The 21373-nt window shown below is 33.5% G+C and overlaps 1 protein-coding gene across 1 annotated transcript; it reads left to right on the forward strand.

Moving 5' to 3' along the window:
• The first annotated feature begins 7912 nt into the window (after window positions 1-7912).
• On the forward strand, window positions 7913-8740 carry LOC145039698 (uncharacterized). The gene is made up of 3 exons (XM_078987718.1): window positions 7913-8008; window positions 8123-8211; window positions 8411-8740. Exons 1-3 carry the CDS (start codon window positions 7985-7987, stop codon window positions 8556-8558), a joined length of 261 nt encoding a protein of 86 aa, XP_078843844.1. The 5' UTR covers window positions 7913-7984; the 3' UTR covers window positions 8559-8740.
• The last annotated feature ends 12633 nt before the right edge of the window (window positions 8741-21373 follow it).

A 21373-nucleotide genomic window follows, 5' to 3' on the forward strand; every position in this document is an offset into this window, starting at 1 on the left:
TTTAATAAATAAATAATAAAAATAATTTCGGAATTTGCCAACGGAATCTAAACAAAAGTTGTAGATCGTAGTCTCACCTTCGCGGGGATATAAAGAACGTCGAAAACGGAGTTCGTATGAAGGAGATATGAATTTTTGAAGTTTGATAAATAATTTATATATAATTTTTATTAAAAATTCGGTATTATCCGAAGAGGAGTCAGCCTAGGGCCGAGGTACGCGCCGCGTACCCTCGTACGCCCTGCATACTCGAGGCCACGGCCTCGGATCGTCCACGTCGCCCTATGCGAAGCTACCCGACCCGCCGTCCCATCCGACCCGCCCCATCCGATATACGTAAGCGATGACGTACGGGTACGCGCTGCGTACGCCCGTACGCCCCGCGTACGGAGGCGGTTCACCACCCCTATAAAAGGGATGCGAGCCTTTCCGAAAAATTTGTTCATTTTCTCTCTTTCTCTTACGATCTTGCCTCGATTTCCGTGCCCGTTCAAACCCGAAGCTCTGGTCTTTTTGCTCAAGTCCCGAGAGTCGATTTTTCTCCCAAGATTCCCGAGAATCCCGAGAAAAATCCGTTTCCCGAGACAAAACTCTGCCCGGTTTTTGATCTCGCTATCTTCAATCTTCCAAGTGAGTTCATACCCCTTTATTCAACCTTTGAAATGCTTTTAAATGTTTTAAATACTTTATGGGGGGAATACAAGTTAAACACTTATAGTTATTGCTTCGATCACATGTGATTGCATTAATCACATGTGATTAATAACTAGGAAACCAATAATTTTATCACTGTTCAAACTGTTTTACTTCAAAATGTTTCACAAACTCTTTTACTTATCAAATGCTTTTATTTAAACTTTGTTTTACTACTTATAAATTGCATGCCCATATATGTATAGATATATAAGTAATGTTTAAAGGGCTTAGGAAGGCCATCCCCCCTATTTTCTTTTCGCGCACTGAGATGTGGTCTGGTGGGATTTCGGGTGACCATCCGAGGGTCGTTACAATATTAGTTATATATCATATATACATGTATAGACATAAAAGTACTTCCATATTCATACTTATCCGCACATCATTAGTAAGTTACCATCGGGGTAACACAGGATCATACTACTACAAATTCTAGATCAACGAGTCAGTTCATTCAGGAGTCAATACTTATTACTAAGAGAACATATACAACGATACTAGAACAAGTAACATTATATTACATATACACGAATACGTTAACAATTGTGATCCACTATATGGGAGCATGTCTTAATTGTCATGACCCGAGTTGTAGCCAGAGTCTCTTGGAGGGAGAGCGTGAGTTTGCGTATAGATCTATACTGGATTGACTATCCTACACCACCCTGCTAGCTACAGTGGGACCGACAGGTCTGCGGGTGCCAAACGTCATACCTTATTTTTCGACTATACGTTGTCCTTGTTACCAGTCGATAGTATGGTGCAATTTATCACATGATACCTTAATATAAACCCGGTTTAAGGTAGTTAGTACAGCAGTAGTTCCTATAAAACAAAACTACCGTACTACAATAATTTACCCATTACATTTTGGTGATAACCTCACTTAAACTTTAATGTACAAACTATATTTTGTTAAATGATAGTTACACTTGGGAAATTACACACTTTTACATCAAACGAGTATATAAAACAGTTAAGCCTTGGTAGAGGGCTACTTTAACAGAAAATATAGGTTTTTCTGAGAGATTCAAACTTTTACAAACACTTACATACATTTACAACTCATACTTGCGATAGGTTCAAACGTTTTGATAACAAACATCGACACTAAAATACTTATGAATTCACCAGCTTAATGCTGATAAACTCTTTCAAAATAACTTGTATTCTCAGGTCATCAGTAGTCAGGTACCGATGCTAGCTTTTGAGAAGATGGATCGCATTCAAGACTCATCATATTATTCTGATTTACATTATATTTTTGGTGTCTAAAACTGTACGGAACACGCTTGTATTAAAATTTTGTATTTAATGCAATGGATGATGTTGTTTGCTTATTTACATTTACTATGTTGTGATACTTTACATGACGTCCTCCGCCATAGAACGTTTCCGCCATTCTTGGTTTTGGGGTGTGACATAGATCTAGAATTTTTTCACCTTGATCTTTCCTCTAGAGGTTTAAAGTTTGAATCTTGATGTTGCATTTGATAGATCTAGGTAGTCTTGGGTGTTATGAGCTTTTGGTCACTTTCGTGCATAAAATTTAGATCTTGAAAGTTTGTGACGTTGTTATGGATAAAGTTGGAAACTTTATCCGTTTAAAATTCATATTGATTCAAATCTAAAGGCTTGAGACTTGGACTCAATGGATTAAGTTGGAAAAGATGCACTTTTGGTCCCTTTGAGACTTAAAGACTGGATCTTGGTTGGTTGGGCCATTCTAATGGATGAAGTTGGATGTTAATAATATTGGTTATGTAATCCAAGCCCTTGGTTTGTGTTGGATTCTAAGGGGCAAAATGGGAAAAGTGATGTTTCAGACTTCTTGCATGAAATATGGATTTTTTTAAGAACTTTTTAGTCTAAGATATTAAGATAATATTGTGGGGGCTCCTCAATACCTTTCTGTGGATATAAAGATCATCAAAATAAAAGTTGAAATGAAGAAGTTATGATTGTTTGTAGTTAGGGCGGTTTTGGGTTAAGCTGCATACACTGGGCATACGGGGGAAGTACGTTGGGCGTATTAGGGCATCCCTGAGTATGTTGGGCGTACCAGGAATATGCTGGGCATACATAATCAATACCCAAACCTTATTTTCATGGTTTGAGCCCTATTTAAGCTCCTTAACTTCCCCAACCCATTCCATTTTCAACCTTTTTCTCTCCAGCACCCTCCCTTAAAAACCCTAACCCTAGTTTGAGCTTTTGAGAAAAAGAAGGTGTGCTTGAGTGCTTTGGAGTGTTCTTGGTGCATCTTGGAGAACAAGGAACTCTTTGGAGAACTGTTGGTTACATTGGAGCTTGTAGATCTTGAACTTTTTCACCTTGATCTTTCCTCTAGAGGTTTAAAGTTTGAATCTTGATGTTGCATTTGATAGATCTAGGTAGTCTTGGGTGTTATGAGCTTTTGGTCACTTTTCGTGTATAAACTTTAGATCTTGAAAGTTTGTGACGTTGTTATGGATAAAGTTGGAAACTTTATCCATTTAAAATTCATATTGATTCATATCTAAAGGCTTGAGACTTGGACTCAATGGATTAAGTTGGAAAAGATGCACTTTTAGTCCCTTTGAGACTTAAAGACTGGATCTTGGTTGGTTAGACCATTCCAATGGATGAAGTTGGAAACTTTATCCATTATGGAGTTATAAGGAACAATAAAAGTGTAATATTGGATCTTATTCCTTCCCCATGCATATGCTAGGATGTCCTAATGCATTAAGAAGTTAGAGTTTGTTGGTATTAAGCACTTCTAGCCATGAAAAGTCATAAAGTTGGAAACTTCATGACTTATAATGTCATTTTGGACTTAGATTTGGATTTAGATGTAAGGAATTAATTGATTAAGTTCTTAATAAGAAGTTGAGGTGACCAGGTGCGTACGTTGGGCGTACAAAATGGTACGTTATGCGTATGCAGTCAAACCCTTGACTTCTTGGTCAAGAGGAGTAAACCCTACGTACATCTGAATACGCCCAACCTACTCGGCTGGATTGACTTGGTTGGTTTTTTGATTTTGACCTTTTGAATAAGGTTGACCTAAAGTTAGTTTGGGTATTTTAGGTCTTTTAGGATTATTAACTAAGCTTAGGGTCCTCAGTTTTATTTAGGTGACCATTAGAGTTGGTGTTGGAGTTATACTCGATGTTATGTACCTTTTCTCTACTCGTCGGACTAAGAAGTGAGTTTTCCTCACTGTACCCATTGGTCGAAGGCACCAATACCGACCTACTAGATTATGTATCCTGGTTATAGGATAGTACTATGCTAGTATATGACTGATTAGTAGATCTGTATGATTATCTATATTTTATGGTTTTGTGTTTATGTTTATATGTTACATATGTCGACATATTATGGTTAGGTTGAGGCGGTCCAGCTTTGTGCTAAAGGCCAAGACACCCGGGGCGGTCCAGATAAGCGGTAGGCCCTGAGAGGCATTTTAGTCAGGCTGAAGGCTTGGAGAGTGGTCTGCATAGACTGTAGGCCCTACGAGGCAGTCCAGTCATGCCAAAGGCTTTGAGAGTGATCCAAATAGGTTGTAGGCCCTGCGAGGCAGTCCAATCAGGTTGAAGGCTCATATTTGCATGTTATTATTTGTTATGTTGTGTGATGGTACTTTGGGGGGAACTTACTAAGCTTTGGATTACAATTTCAGTTTATTCTTTCACGTACTTTAGAGGATCGTGGGAAAGCAAATGCATGATCATGCACATCTTCCTGTTTTTATGACATTGGATCTTGGGATACTTTAATTTTGAATAATACTTTTGAAACAATGGTTTTGTAAACACTTTAGGGATGAAATGGGTTGTTTTTGAAAATTTTAAATTTCTATGATTTTTGGATCGTTACATGGTGACTTTCATATAGATGAGGGAAGATGCATTGATTACAATGCCAAAAACCATAAAGAAAACAAATAATAAGAGCTTAAACTTCCAGAATAATTGCAACATAATAATGTGATGGATGTATATGTACAACAACATATAAGCATTCAGAATATATTTGTGTTTCTTGGTATTTTTGATCCATCAACAAATTCAAACTCTCCATGGATATATTAATCTCATCTTAGTTTGCAATATACTATATGATTGGATTCTATCTTTGAGTATATAATACAAATATAGTTAGAAGATTCAAGAGGATATTATTAATGAATATTTTACTCGAATATATATATATATATATATATATATATATATATATATATATATATATATATATATGACTGAAAAAATATTACAACATGATGAGAAGTTTAATTTCAATGTAACTAAAAAATACAAAGAACTTAAAAATACATTATAATTAGAAATCATCAAATTTCTTATCAATGACATAATCATATACAACAACAAATAGTTGTTAAAATTTTAACATGCACAACGCATATACATTCATCTAGTTGATAATAAAAAGCTCAATGGGTAAATATCGATAAAGTTCTAAGTAAAATAATGTATGTTTTGATCTTATATTTTGATTTTGATTTTAAATAGATTAAGGATATGATCAACACATAACTTTTTAAAGCTTTTAGCTTTTAACCTTGAAGAAAAAGTTTGAAAAAAATAAATCGTTCGGCAGTAAGAGCTTTTAGTTTTTAAATAAACAAAAAACTTCAAATAAAAAAGCGACTTCAAGTAGAGTTTCATATGAAAAATTCTTTTACAATTTTACAAATTGATTTAATTATTTTTTTATGAAAAGAATAACGGTACGTTTTAGATAAATCATTTTATTTAATTTTATATATTTTAAAAGCTTTAAGTTTCTTTTTGTTAAACACTCATATACAAATATAAGTTACATCTTCCGACTATCGATTCACATCTAATTTTATTTTTTTCAACTTCTTAAAACTAAATTAGCCATTGTTTTACATTTCTACTAAAAAACCATAAAATATTGGAAATTGTATTAAGATATCATTATGTTACAAATTTACAAGTCATACATGTATATAAACTAGCGGGGATGTCCTGGTTTACATGTAAGCTACAAGGATCAAAATTGTAATTATTAAAATTAAAAACTAAATGGACTAATATATATATATATATATATATATATATATATATATATATATATATATATATATATATATATATATATATATATATATATATATTTATTGAAATTAAATATTGCAAAGGATAAAACTATAATTAATACAAATTTAAAACTATAAAGACAAAATATTACTATCTTAAATTAACAACTATAAAAGACCATAATGCAAATTATAACCTATAAAGACTAAAACTGTAATTAGTAAAATGAAAAATAAAAACAAAATATATAGTTATTTAAATTTAAAACTATAAGGACTACAAACTGTAATTAATACATATTAAAAATTATAACGTAGAAAATATAATTATGTTAAATTAAAAACAAGGACTAAGTATATAATTATTTTATGAATCAAGGGGCTGTTCTGTAATTATGAGTAATTAGGCGCATTATAGCAATCATCCCCGCCAAATTGGCGACAAATGTGTAACTGTATAAGTTATACTAATACATAGATAGAAACATATATCAAGATTCATACACATTTACATGCTATGGTCCTTCTGGTCCCCAATGCACTTCATGCACCATTAATTATATCAGTAACTATTTTTATTTTTGAACAAGACTAAAACTAAATCAGTATTATTATTATTATCTTTTTTATATGTCAACCTAACATGATAATAGAACTAATATCTTGTTATTTTGTCTCCTTAAGCCTTTTTATTAATACACCATGTATTTTTCGCTTCACATTTTTTTTTCTAAAACTAAATTGAATTTGGCCATTCTACACAAATTCTTAGTTTTTTACCTGTTGATAGATATACATACATTAGGTATATATTATCAATTTTGAATCAATGATAAATAGTTGTAAACAAGTTTCAAATTTTCATAGAGGAATGAAATGACCAAATGGTCCTTCAAAGCCAAGAAAAAGGTCCGGAAAGTTCAGAATGTGATGTACAGCATTGCGTAATATGTATAAATTCCTTGCGCATGACGAAAATCAAGAGGCTGAAGCACCTGGTTTTCATTTTCTACCACTTGTATTTTCTTTAAGACAAAAATACAAACTATTTGTATTTTTAAACAAATTTTCTTCAATTCTTTTTAAATAAATTATAAATAACTAGTATGTAAAATCCGATTATAAAGATAAGCTTAATTTTATAAATAAAACAATTTAGGAGGTTGCAAATAATAAAAAAGCTTTTGGCTGAATTTAAATATGTTTAACTTGTTCAATCTATTTGAAAGTGTTTTATTTTTGAACTAATTTGTTGTTCACCAATATATATATATATATATATATATATATATATATATATATATATATATATATATATATATATATATATATATATATATATATATATATATATATATATATATATATATATATATATATATATATATATATATATATTGGTAAAATGAATTAAAATCACCAATTTCACAAATATTCCAATTGAAAATATATAACATATAAAGAGAAATAACAAGAGTCTTCGGAGGTATTCTGTTTTCTAGTTTTTAGATAAAACAAAAATTTTCAAATCTAAGTTGTGCTCAAGAAACTCTTTTACAATTTTGCATATTAACGTAATTACGTTTTTTTTTAATCAATAGTGTGTTTTAGATAAGATATTTTATTTTATTTTATATATATTAAAAGCTTTCCGTTATTTTTATCGAACATTCATATATATATATATATATATATATATATATATATATATATATATATATATATATATATATATATATATATATATATATATATATATATATATATATATATAAATTTTAACCTTAACTTATTACAACTTCCGATTTCTAACTAGTTTTGTTGAATGCTTAGTATTAATTTTGTATTGTTTTTTATTTATATTTATTTATTTATTTATTTATTTTTGTAATGTTTTACAATATAACAAAAAATTGTTAGTGATGTACCCTCGTCGAAAATTTTAAATCCGCCACTAAATCGATAGGTATCGACTAAATCAAAGTCAACTAATTTAACCTATGACTATAAAATAATGTTTTAAATAACAAAATTCACAAACCCAAATCTGTTGGCTAATTTCAACTTTGTAGTCAAACCCAATGACTTTCTTTATGTATAAATACATGCCAGTATGTTATTTTCTCTTACATCTAATTTCTTGTAAGTCAATCACTAAATTCTACACATATTTTCTTAAAGTTGTCGAGTTTGAAGAGTAGCAAAAGTTCTTCAAAAATGCCACGATGGGTGAGACCAGAGGTAATATGATTATTCTTATCTTTTTAACTAAATTTATAAATACCATTATGGCTGATTTTGTAATAAAAAGTGAATATTCTTATCGTTTTAACCATATTTGACATGATGACATAGGTTTATCCTTTGATGGCTGCGATGACGTTTGTGACAGGCATGTGTGTTTTTCAACTTACTAGAAATGTTGTCATGAACCCTGATGTGAGGTATTGTTTTTTTATATGTGTTTTAACATCAAAATTAGATTAAAAAAAAGAACATTTGAATCATTATTTGTTTCATAAGAGTAAAGGTCATTATATTGGTGAGTTGTAGGGTTTTCTAAGTAACTGATAATGTACCACATGAACAAAGTTTTGTACTTCGAAACTTTTGGGATTAATTTTGGTATATATGATGGTATAGGGTGAATAAGGCTCATCGTACGACAGCTGTGCTCGAAAATCAAGACGAGGGTAAAAAATATGCAGAACATGGTCTACGAAGGTTTTTACGTACAAGGCCACCGGAGGTTATGCCAAGTGTTAACTCATTCTTCTCTGATACCAAATAGACATCGATTCAACTTCCTTCATAGTTAAAGTTGTGGATTATTTTGTCACTATTGATATGTATTTTATTTCTATATTTGTGGATTTCCATTGTGAGTCATGAGATTTAGCCTTGTATGAATGTGTGATGACGTTGTGTTGTATAAACTTGATGATTTAATACTTAATTGATTATTAAACTTGATTGAAGGAGATAGGGAGAGGAGGGACTGAGGGAGACCATGTTTACAAGCCAAAACGTTCTTTCATTTTGCACAACATACTTTCTTTTCACCCGTTTCTCCTCCAAAAAAATGGCACTTCATATTCTCCAAGCACTTAATTAAAGAACGGATTCCAGACTTCCTAACACAAATTTTGAAAGTTTAATTATTCTTTTAATGGTTTAACATTTTAAATTTTCAATTACAAAGTTTATTTGAAAAATGTTCAATAATAATATTCCTATCCTTCCACCCATGACATATTAGTTCCAACCGGAAGCCCAAGGTATACCCACAAAACTTTACCGGGCAACATCCCACAAGAAGTACGCTCCATCGTTATCCAAGTATCGGAATTTACCTGATAAACCTTGTGAAGCCGTCCAAACATCGCAATTATACAGGTTTCTAGTTTACCAAATCCTAAAATCATTTAATTTTAGCAATTTTCCACATAGTAATGCAATGGCTACTAAGGGAGGAAGGAGTTCAGGTGGTGTGAAGTTTTGATAAGGAAGTTACCGCCGATATATGGTTCCCAACAAGCAATGGGTTGAGCGGCTTCTTACATTTACTCCACTTAGCGGGTTATCAACCCGTCCATATTGTTTCAATTGTCTATTGAATTGAAGAGTAAACATAAAATATTCATTCCCACTTTTTTTGTTTTGATGCATGTGGGTTGATTACCTCCGGTATTTACTTTTTTTTTTTTTTTTTTTTTTGTTCTAATATAAATTTGTACAATGAAAATGAATATATTGACATTTCTAATTTAATTAGATAATGCTATGTTTTATTTTATTGGTTTTGATTTTGATGCATGTGATGCTAAAAAATGTTATGTTTTATTATAGTATATATTTTTTAATTTAATTATAAAAAATGATATGACAAGTGAGTTGAATGAGTTGAAAAAGATAGAGTTTTCATGTGTTGGGTTTGAAAAGTTGGAAGAGAGAGGATATAAAAAACTGATGTGATGCTGATGTGGAAGTGGATTGAATAGGTTGGAAGGGAATGACTCTCTTTTCCCTAAGAGTTGTTCGACTTAACGCACTTGAAGAGGATCTTGGATGAGAGAGATCAATTGTAGGTTGCCGAAATGCTTGAAAGATAAACTTTCTTTAATCACTAACTTTGCCATCTTTTTCTGAACCACCATTTGCTCAAAATACTAAATGTTCTTATCATTCGTTGTTTGATCTTTATTTGGATCAAATTTCGTTGCGTTGTAATACAAATTGGTATGGTTTTTCAAAGTCTTATTTCCTTCATCCTTCAAAAAAAATAAACCACATCAATTTCTTGCATCAAATTTTTTGACCGCTAATTATATCACTCTGATTGTAATATTGTCGAATCGTTGAGTTTCTTTTTGTATCGCTAAATGCAACAAACGCCATGTTGTATCGCGAAGCCCCAATACCAATGAAATATTGTGATTGACCACATTTGGTTCCCATTACTTGCAACAAAAGATTGTAACGTTTTTTAGTTTTTAAAGATTTGAGAGTGTTTTTGAGTTGTGTAATTAAACTAACACTTATTACCTATATATAATAACAAATGAGGGGCAAAAATGCCATTTGTATAAAAAAACAACTATATTGTTGGTTGGGGCATAAAAAAACTGCTAATTTTTCTAAATCGATTCAAGTCAAACCGGTTCAACAAGTAAAATCTCAAGCCTATAAGAACCATCCAAAAGTCTTCAAACGAGAGCAATTAGGTTCAAACCACTTTCAACATTGTACCAGTTTGGATTTGAAACACGTTTCGGATCTTGAATCTGATTTTTGGTGCACCTCTACTAAAGGTGCACATATATCGGTTTCAATTTTGGAAATAAAATGGTAATCTCTAGACCATTGTGGTTATAATAGGTTCATTTTTTTTAAAGTGAAATTGCATAAAAAATCGATATTCTCGGTTAAAAAAACCGAATGATTCGGTTTTAGAGAAACGGGAAAGAAACCGTTTCAGTTGAATAAAAAAATCTACACTAAACCACTTTGTGCATCTCCAAGGCTCCAACCTCTACTCCCACCGTTAAAGGGCCACGAGTTCAATATCATTTCCTCAAAATCTTCCATAACAAATGGTTATTCTAGCATATAAGCCCAACCAACTAACCATAACTAAAAGGGCCAAAAGATTTCGGCCAAGCCTAATCATAAACTAGGACAAAGAATAAAAGGTATAACAGTTAGACACAAATGTTATTATAAAATATAGATTTGATTAAAAGAATCGTCCTTGTGTAAGTGTCAAAAGGGGTCGTACCTCGTTTAGTTAAAAGTTACACATCTCATTCATCGTTAGTTTAAATTTGCACGTTTCATCTTTTGTAAGATATGAAATGACAATTCTGCTACGTTTATTATTTTCTAATTTATTTTTTTATTACAATTACTATAATATACAAAGAAAATCCCCATCCCACCTAGTTTATCCTAACCCTTTCTCTTCTAAACCATCTTTCCCCAATTCTTTGACAAAAAATATCACCACCATACACAACCATCGACAATCGGAAGAAAAAAATACGAAATAGCCAAACATCCCATGTAGTGTCAACCACACTTATACCATTATACGGTTAACCGTGAGCCACCAGTCACCATCATCACCACTTTCCATCATGACCACCTTATACCACTATTTTTAATTTCATCTACCTTGTCGAAAATCAACAGCCTCCACACCCACCTGCTGTAGCACCGTAAACAACCAACCATTGCAACCTTACACCAGCCACCCATTATCTTCACCATGAGTGTGACATCCCCAATTTAACGGCTAGAAAAGACCGATTTGTATATGCTTTGTATTAAAATCAGAGTAATCCTCTTTATGGAAAACAGTTGCGGAAATTGTCCCAAAAACAAAATATGATAAAATTTATCAAAACATTTCTCAAAGAGAATGTATTTTCATTAAATAATAAAAACCTCGGGATGTCATGTTCCGATACAGACCAAAAGCATAAACAATATAAAATAGAAATTACAACAGTTATTTATAACTACTGATCTATAATTCAAAACCTCTCGTCAAGTCCACCAACTTATACTCTTGTGTCATTACGTGTAATGCAAAGAAAACTGAGTGGGTTACGCTTGGGAGCCTGGTGAGCATATAGGGTTTTCAACCCACACTAAATAATTAATTTAATTTCATCAACCAATAATAACCCAATTACCCATTCCCGTTATTCTCACTTTACATCCCTAAGACAACTAACACAAGGGACCTAGTCTAAGAATATTTCATCGGGGCGACAACACATGCTTCGGGGGTTCCTTAGCAATATAAGTCAAATAAGGCAACCATGAGGGGGATGGAATACACCGAATGAACACTCAAGTTCATTAACACCTACAGGTTATGAGCCTGCTAGCGTTCCACTGGACTATCTAGAAAAGTCCGTGATCGTCATCTAAATTCCGCTAGATGATTGGATTACAATGACATCGAGGCCTCTCATCTGTTTATCACATAACTATCTACCCATGTTCTACCCAACATATTAGTAGATAAAAATATATATTTTTATACATAGTTTAAAACCTGTATAGCATGTTCAATCAATACATATTCCACATAACAGATGAGGCACACACACATAACACACATTTCATAAAGAATATATCAGATCTATGAGATAAAAGAAAGTGAATATACATTCACACATATAACAACAAAATATACATATAACACGTATATCGTATAAAATACTTCATAGTTATGCATTAGAAGAAAGTAACTACACACTCACTTGATCAGAAGATGATCAGACCGCACTACGGCTTGTAGAAGTGGTATTCTTTGGTAGATCTGGAAGATCTTCACAAAAAAACTGGACTCCTCGTGGGCAGAGCTTCGACTCGGAAACTCTTTTCTTCTCGGGATCTTCAAACTTCGGGACTCGATTCGGGTCTCGGGATAATACTGGGGCTTCGGAAGTACTTCTCTGCACGAAAATCAAGGTAGTATGGGTGAGAGATGAGAGAATGAGCAACCAAACTCGGCTGGCCCTTCAAATCTATTTATAGGGCAAAACTGGCCCTTGCCACGTCGTGGAACCTTTTTCCATGTCGTGGGCTTGGTTGTCACTGCATGCGTCATCTCAAGTTGCATCTGGGGGACTCCCGGAGGTGTTAGAAGACCTGCCACGTCGTGGCCTCTGATAGTTTTGGGGTTTCGCGCCCCGAATTTCAGAAATTCATAACTTTCGCATACGAACTCCGTTTTTGACGTTCTTTATCTCAACGCGAAGGTGAGATTATGCTCTACAACTCTCGTTTAGACTCCATTGGCTAATTTTGATTTTATTTTTAATATATTATAAGTATATTACTTATATATTATCTTTAGTAGGCCAAGAAAGGAAAACTCCGTTCGAAATTCATAACTCCTTCATCTGAACTCCGTTTTCGTCTGTCTTTTTATCGTTGGATTACTATAGAAGAAATATTCAATTCTCATTTAGATCACTAAGGATAGATATCTATCTACCTTAAATTCACTATTTACGTCGCGCTGGGTCATGCCGGTTCTGTCGCGAAACTTCGACAGGTCATAACTTCTTCGTTATAACTCGGATTTTGGCGTTCTTTATATGCACGGAAACCTTGTGACATATACTAAAACTTGGTTAAGATTAATCCTTCTAAATAATCTTCCATCAAAAAGTCATTTTTGATGCTTATTGTCTCTAATTTGACTAGCCCGGATCTACGGGCGTTACAATGAGCCACTTACAAAAGTCGAACCACTAACTACAACACCGAAAACGGTCACAATTTGAACATGTTTGTCATCTTCATCAGTCGAACACAACTCTTGCCCCCATTGACTACCTTTGACCACTGAGAACACTGTCCGTTACTAGCTTTGTCGAGCAACATCACTGTCGCCGCCTAGGGTTTCATATCTAAGATCGTCGTTGCCTAGGGTTTCGAACCACCACTTATGATATGCCTTCCAAAGACGTCTAAAAACCATCAATCTTCATCGCTACCTGTACGCCACCATCGATCTCTGTCAATTAAGGTTTTGAGAACAATGAAACTGACAGATGTTCAGATGGTTATCCGCCTCCATCATCACCTGTATGATGTTATCGCGCTGTTCGTTGATCTAGACTTTGTTGTCGGAGGTGAAAAGGGGTGTCGATGGTGGATGCAGTGGTTGTTGGAGCTGAGAAAGAGGGCAGGGGAGATGGATAGGAAGAGGACAATGTGGTTTGTTTTTAGGATTTAGATCGATGGAAAATAAGAAGGTTCTTGGCAGAGAGTATTAATTGTGGAGGTAGTTCGTGGCATTTAGTGGAGTGACTAAGATGTATAGGTGGTGGTGCTTAGGGTTATAGATTAGAGAACTAGTTGTGAGACCCACTTTTACATGAGTTCATATATATATATATATATATATATATATATATATATATATATATATATATATATATATATATATATAGATTTGAGAACTTTGAATTTATAATAGAATAAGAAAAATAATGAATTATTATAATGGAAATTTTTATCTTTTAAATATGTTTAACTTGTTCAATCTATTTGAAAGTGTTTTATTTTTGAACTAATTTGTTGTTCACCAATATATATATATATATATATATATATATATATATATATATATATATATGGGTAAATTATATATATATATATATATATATATATATATATATATATATATATATATATATATATATATATGGGTAAATTACACCAATCGTCCCTCATGCAGGTGCCAAAAAGCGTGTTTAGTCCCTATTTTAAAAAATTAACTCGGACCGTCCCTCGTTTGTTTAAAACTTGCACGCTTCGTCCCTGATATGTGTTTTTGTTGCAAATGTAGTCCACGCCATATTTGAAATGACCATTATGCCCTTGGATATTTACTTTTAATTAATCTAATATTATTTATTATTATTTATTAATAAAAAAAATAAAATAAAAACAAGCCTCTCTAATCTCTCTCTCTCTCTCTCATACGCCAGAAAATACCACAACCATTGATCTCTCTCTCTCTCTCTCTCTCTCTCTCTCTTTCTCTCTATCTCTCTCATCCTCCTCCACAGTTTCACTCTCTTCTCCATTTTCACACGAAGGACAGTGATGGATATTTCATCCCGGAATCTCGGCCTTCTCTTCCGTGATGAATAACCTCCCGTCATCTGTGTAATATCGTTTCATCACCGTCGAGGTTAGAACCGGTAATGATAGATGAAGTTACTTCTGTTTGTTTCCAGTCACTGATGATCTAGTACTCATCTCCCATCGTTTTCAATTCTCCGATTGATGATCACCACCTGATGACAGTGCCGGAGTCTTCGTCTCCAAATCAACACAACTCTCCACGACTAGGGTTTTGACATATCCCATCAACGACAGCTAGGGTTTCGACATATGCGTCGAGCTCCACAACTTCCACCAGCGGCGGCTAGGGTTTTGATCTTTTCCTGCATCATTATAGATTGGTAGAGATATGGAGATCATTGAACTCCACAGTTGCAATTGAATCCGGCGTGAAGCTGATGGGTGGATCGATCGCATATGTATGTTTTTCTATCACCCTCCTTTTGCTCCTCTATCTCTCAATCAGAGATTCCTCTTCACCATTCTTCTTTCTTTTGAGTTAAAAGTTTGATCAGGAAAAGATCAATAGATAAAGTAAGGTAGGTGATAGTCCCGATGGTAGTTTTTTATGGATATTGGTAGCTGTGATTGGTGATAATGGTGGTTTTCTGTGAAATCGATGGTCGTTTTTGTGAGATTAGGATTATGGATAAGGCGCTAAACAGGGGAATAAGTGGCGATGATAGGTGGTGGCTCCGGAAGAGCTGGCGGTGATAGGTGGTGGTGGGTCCGAAGAATCTTGTTGCAGGAAATGAAAAGGGGAGGGGCGGGGATATTTGTTTCGTTATTTTTTTAATTTAAAACTGATAAATAAATAAAAAAATGAAAAAGGAAATTATTAAGGGTAAAATAGTCATTTTATGGTAATAGGGACTAAATGTGCAAGTTTTAAACAAACTAGGGACTGTCCGAGTTAATTATTTAAAATAGGGACTAAACACGCTTTTTGGCACCTCCATGAGGGACGACTGGTGTAATTTACCCTTTAAATAAATAAATAAATAAACTAATAAGCTTTAATTTTGAGAATTTTAAAATTAAAAAGTAAGTTCATTAATGATATTGATATCCATTTATTACTACATTTATTGCAATTATTACATTAAAATATTATGTGGAATTTAAAAAAACAGAAAAATTTATAAAATGACATATGGAAAAAAAAATTCAAAATAACCACAAAATTACATTTAAGAATTTAAATAAGAGTGTGACAAGTGGAAAGAAAACCTTTATTTATTAGTGTATATATGGAAATGGTAAATAACATGTATTCTTTCAAATGGGTAATTTGGAACATACAAATTTAATTAAATATTTCTTGAAAAATAAAAAAAAATCAAAAACTTGAAATATATATATATATATATATATATATATATATATATATATATATATATATATATATATATATATATATATATATAAAGGGCAATATAGTCATTTTATCTAGACTAAACTGCAAACTGTAAAATAGAGTCTAGAAATTTTCTGACTTGCATGAAAATTTTTCCACAAATTTCATTAAATATTTGGTAAAAAAAAAAAAAAAAAATCAGAAACTTGAAAAATAATTGAAAAATATATATATAAAAAAGGGCAATATCATCATTTTATCTAGACTAAACTGCAAAATTGGTCATTGTGGTTTTGCAAAAAGTGTGGATAGGATCCAAAAAGTTTCCGACTCAAATGGCAGGTCTAAAATCAAATTTTTCACATGGTTTTGGTCCTTAAAAAGCTGAAAGGACTAGTTTTCCATTTTCATTTCAAATTTGTAAATTTTCATATTATTTTTAATACTTTTTCTAATTAAAAATAAAAACACAAAAAAATTAGGACCACCTACCCCACCCCAGTATGCCCTCTTTATTCATTAAAAAGTGTGGATAGTATTGATAAGCACCCAACCAAAAAAACACCACCCATCTTCTTCAAGATCCTTTAGCTATAGGATATTGCTGCTCAATTTCGCTAAAGATTTTGCAGATTCAACAACATCACTAGATTCGTGCAAGCTATTGATACCCTAATTATATAAAGCAACTAGTCAGCCCCAATTCAAGGACACCCAGATAGTCAAGAACCCGAAATGTAGGAAAGAAGAACATGGGAGAAAGAGAAAAAGAATCTATGTGTGAGAGAGAAAGAGAGATGGAGAAACCAAAAGAGAAAGAAACAAAGAGAGTAAAAAGAAAGGGAGAGTGAAGGGGGTACAGTGGAAAGTGGTGGGGGTGGTGATTTTTATTTTTTATTTTTTATAATGATTTAAATTCTAAAATAAATAAATAAAATTTAAAATAGAAATAAGAAAAGGGGAGTGAAGGGGTATAGTGGAAAGGGGTGGGGGTGGGGGTGGTGATTTAATTTTTTTTATTTAATTGTTTAAATTATAAATAAGTAAATAAAATGTAAAATACAAATAGTAAGGGCAAGATAGTCCTACCAATTTTAGTTGGACCAAATTCATGGGAAATTCCTGATTTTGGACATTCCATGTGTAAAGGTATAAAAGTAATATCATGGAAGTAATTTCTTTTATTCATTCAATATGGTGTACATGTGTTTATATACAGAACCAGAGAACCCTAACTCCACATATATAGGAGTTGAGATACATGTGAGAATAAGAGCTTAAAGACTAGGACTAATTGACTAAGTTACAAGACCAAATCAAAGCTAATATAATTCTGAATATTTTTGTTACTATCCCTCCCCCCCCCCCCCCCTCACAATCTCAAGAGGAGGACATGCTTTAAGCTTGTATCTAAGTTGAGTGACGCGATCATTTCCCAGTGGTTTTATAAAGATTTTAGCCTATCGATCAACAAAGGAAGCTTGAAAGATTTGAAGAGCACTTGTGTTTAATTGTTCTCTTACAAAGTGGAAATCAAGAGCTATGTGTTTAGATCGTGTACTAATCATTGGATTTTTGCATAAAAAAGTTGCTCCAACATTGTCAGAAAGAAGGATAGGCGGTTTGGGGAGTTGAACATGAAGATCATGAAGGAGGTGTTGAATCCATAATTACTCAATTATTGGGTAGGAAAGGGCCTGATATTCTGCCAATGTGTTGGACCGTGCCACCACTTTTTGTTTTCTAGATGTCCAACTAATCAACTTTGGGCCATGAAAAATTGCCAAACCATATTGAGACCGACTATCATCCTTGTCAGACATCCATCCTAAGTCAGATTATGCTAAAAGAGAAGTAGCAACATGAGACTTGATGTAAAGACAATGATGTAAGGTGCCATTAAGGTACCTTAAGATGTGTTTTACTACTTGCCAGTGGAGGGTGGTGGGAGCAAGCATGAATTGGCATACGCGGTTGACCGCATAAGCAATGCCAGGTCTTGTAATTGTCACATATTGTAAAGACCCAACCTTTTGTATGTATAAGGTTAGATCAGTAAATGGGTCACCAGATGTAACTAGTGGGATCGACGGATCTGTTGGAGTGGCCATGGATGTAACGCCCGTGTTTCTAGGCTAGACATTAATGATGATGTAACAATCTATGTTAACCTTTTTAACTCGTTTTGGAATAATAAAAAAATGTATTATTTGAGTATTATGTATTTTATGCTTAATTGTGTGCCTTAAATGAATTAAGGATAAAAATAAGCGTTAAAATAAAATATTTGATAAACTTAATATCTATGAAGGAAGTTCTAGTGGTCGTGACAAGGATTCTGAATATATAAAGAATGTCTAAATCTGAGTTATTACGAAGATGTTATGACCTGTCAAAATTTAAAGACAAAACCAGTACGACACTGCGTGACGTAAATAGTGAATTTATGATAGAGTGATTTTTAGTCTTAGCGATCTAAACGAAAGCCGTAGAATATGTTAAACCGAGAGCATGCATGAAAAGAATGTCTAAATCTGACTTCGTATGAGGAAGTTATGATTTTTCGAAGGTTCGACTTAGCAGTATGTAGCCCAAAGTTCGAATATGAGATCGATTGATTTCTAGCCGAGACAATCTAAATGAGAATCGAAGATCTCGTTAATAAAAGTTCAACGGTAAAAAGACAAATGAAAGCGGACGTCGGATGAAGAACTTATGAATTTATAAAGGACTTTTCCTATCCCGGCCTACTAAAAATAATATAATAAAAATGATATAAAAATTAGCCGACGGAGTCTAAACTAAAGTTGTAGATCATAGTCTCACCTATGCGTGGATGTAAAGAACGTAAAAAACGGAGCTCGTATGCAAAAGAAATGAATTTTTGAAGTTTTTAAATAAAAATAAATGAAAATTTGAAGCTCATCCGAAGGGGGAACGCCACGTGTTCGTTTTGCTCGGCCTCGGATGAGCCACGTCGTAGGTGACACAAGCTGGAATTGGACAGAGGACCTCGCCCCGCTCCTACGTGCTGTGTCCGAAGGAACACCCAACATTTCGAAACGCGCTGCCTCCCTCGCAGGAACTCCCTGCGTACCGAAGGCCAGATTCCTCCTATAAATAGGATGCGAGGCCAGCCGTTTATGGTTGCTAATTTTCCATCCTTCACCCCTTCAACTTTCTTCTACTTTGCAAGAAATACCCCCAAAGTCCTGGTATCATACCGAATCCCCAAAACAAGTCTTGAAGCCTCGAAGATCCCAAAAAAAAGAGTTTTCGAGCCGAAACTCTCCCCGCGTGAAGCCCGGTTTTTGAGAGAACAGCCTGGTTTCATCAAAGAATATTACTTTAAGAGCCGTAGTGCTATCCAAACATCATCTTATCAAGTGAGTGTATATTTATTTTCTTCTAACACATAGATACGAAGTATTTTCTATAAAATACATACTATGTGTTTATATATTATTTGTTTATTTGAGATAAGTTTTGAATGAATGTTTTATACACGTTTTACGCTGTATATGTATTTTTATCTACAAATATGTTGGGTGAAACATGGGTAGATTGTTTATGTGTGATTAAATAGAATGATGAGAGGCCTCGATGTTGTTGTTGATTCAGTTATCTAGCGGAGTTTAGATGACGACCACGGACTCTTGTAGATAGTCCAGTGGAACGCTGGCATGCTCGCCACCTGTAGGTGTTATTGAACTTGGGTGTTCAATTGTTGTAATCCATCCCCCACATGGTTGTCTTATGTGACATAAATTGATGGGAAACCCCCAAAGCAGTATTGTCGCCCCGATGAAATTCCTTAGGCTAGGTCCCTTGTGATAGTTGTTTTAGGGATGTAAAGTGAGGATAAAGAGAATGGGTAATTGGGTTATTGGTTGTTGATGAAATTAATATAACTATTTATTGTGGGTTGAAAACCCTATATGCTCATCAGGCTCCCCAAGTCTGGCCCACTCAGTTTTTTTAGTATTACAGGTAGTGGCACCAGAGCATAAGTTGGATGACTTATCAAGATATTTTGGATTATAGACCAGTAGTTGTAAATAACTGTTGTAAGATCTATTTTGTATTGTTTATGATTTTGGTCTGTATCAGAACATGACATCCCGAGATTTTATTATATAATGAAAATACATTTCTTTAAAAAATGCTTTGATAAAATTTTATCATATTTTGTTTTGGGAAAAAATTTTGCAACTCTTTTAATCAAAGGATTACTCTTAATTATTTTAAAAGCATAAATTAAATCGGTCTTTTATGGCCGTGAATTTGGGATGTCACAGTTGGTATCATAACATTAGTTTAAGTGAACTAGGAATTTGTAGGATTGCTAGACTTAAACTTGGAATGGTAAGTAAAGATTGCGAGATAAGTGTCTGTTATATTTTAGACATGAGCACTAGTTTATTTTAGGAAAGATGCCTAAAATGCTTTTATGTGCTAAATGTTATATGTTTTCAATATATTATATTATTTGTTCGGATCTACAGTTTGTTGCCAACCGGATCTGGAAACCTTATGTATTTAGGATTCTAAGCGTAGGATTATGGTATTAGAACTAGCATGTAAACGTTTCGGAGTGATATGAATGATTTAAATATCTATCGTGAATGAAGATCTAAATTCACCTTACTCAGTGTATAGATAAAAAATGCTAAGAACCAGAAGTGGGGTTGGAAACACAAATAAAAACAGGAATCAACCAACGGTGATTGAGCAAGCACCTATTATAGCAGCAACACCTGAGCCAATGACAATGGTTAGGGTACAAGCAATGATCCAAATTATGTTGGATCGTCAAATGAAAGAAACTAGACGTCTGCTCCAGTAGAATCGTGAAGAACCTTCAATACCGATTGAAAAACCCGAGTAGATTGAAGGCGAATCGGAAGGATGTAACTTCAGTGGGATTGTTGGTCAGTCCAACCCACTGTTAGTTAGAAGAGACAACCAAGAGGGAGGAAATCATGGACTTGGATGCAAGTACAAAGATTTACTAACTTGCAAACTATCGCCCTTCACTGGAAAGGAAGATTTGATCGGAGTTAAGGATTGGATCTCATAAATGGAACTGGCCT

This window comes from Lactuca saligna, chromosome 4 (assembly GCF_052625555.1).
Source record: "Lactuca saligna cultivar CGN05327 chromosome 4, ASM5262555v1, whole genome shotgun sequence".
Taxonomy (NCBI): domain Eukaryota; kingdom Viridiplantae; phylum Streptophyta; class Magnoliopsida; order Asterales; family Asteraceae; genus Lactuca; species Lactuca saligna.

Bases quoted from the DNA above. Each gene is read 5' to 3' on its own strand.
- LOC145039698 (XM_078987718.1), top strand. From the start codon at position 7,985: ATGCCACGATGGGTGAGACCAGAG. The intron at 8,009-8,122 runs GTAATATGATTA...ATGATGACATAG, and splicing joins CACGATGGGTGAGACCAGAG to GTTTATCCTTTGATGGCTGC. The intron at 8,212-8,410 runs GTATTGTTTTTT...ATGATGGTATAG, and splicing joins GTCATGAACCCTGATGTGAG to GGTGAATAAGGCTCATCGTA.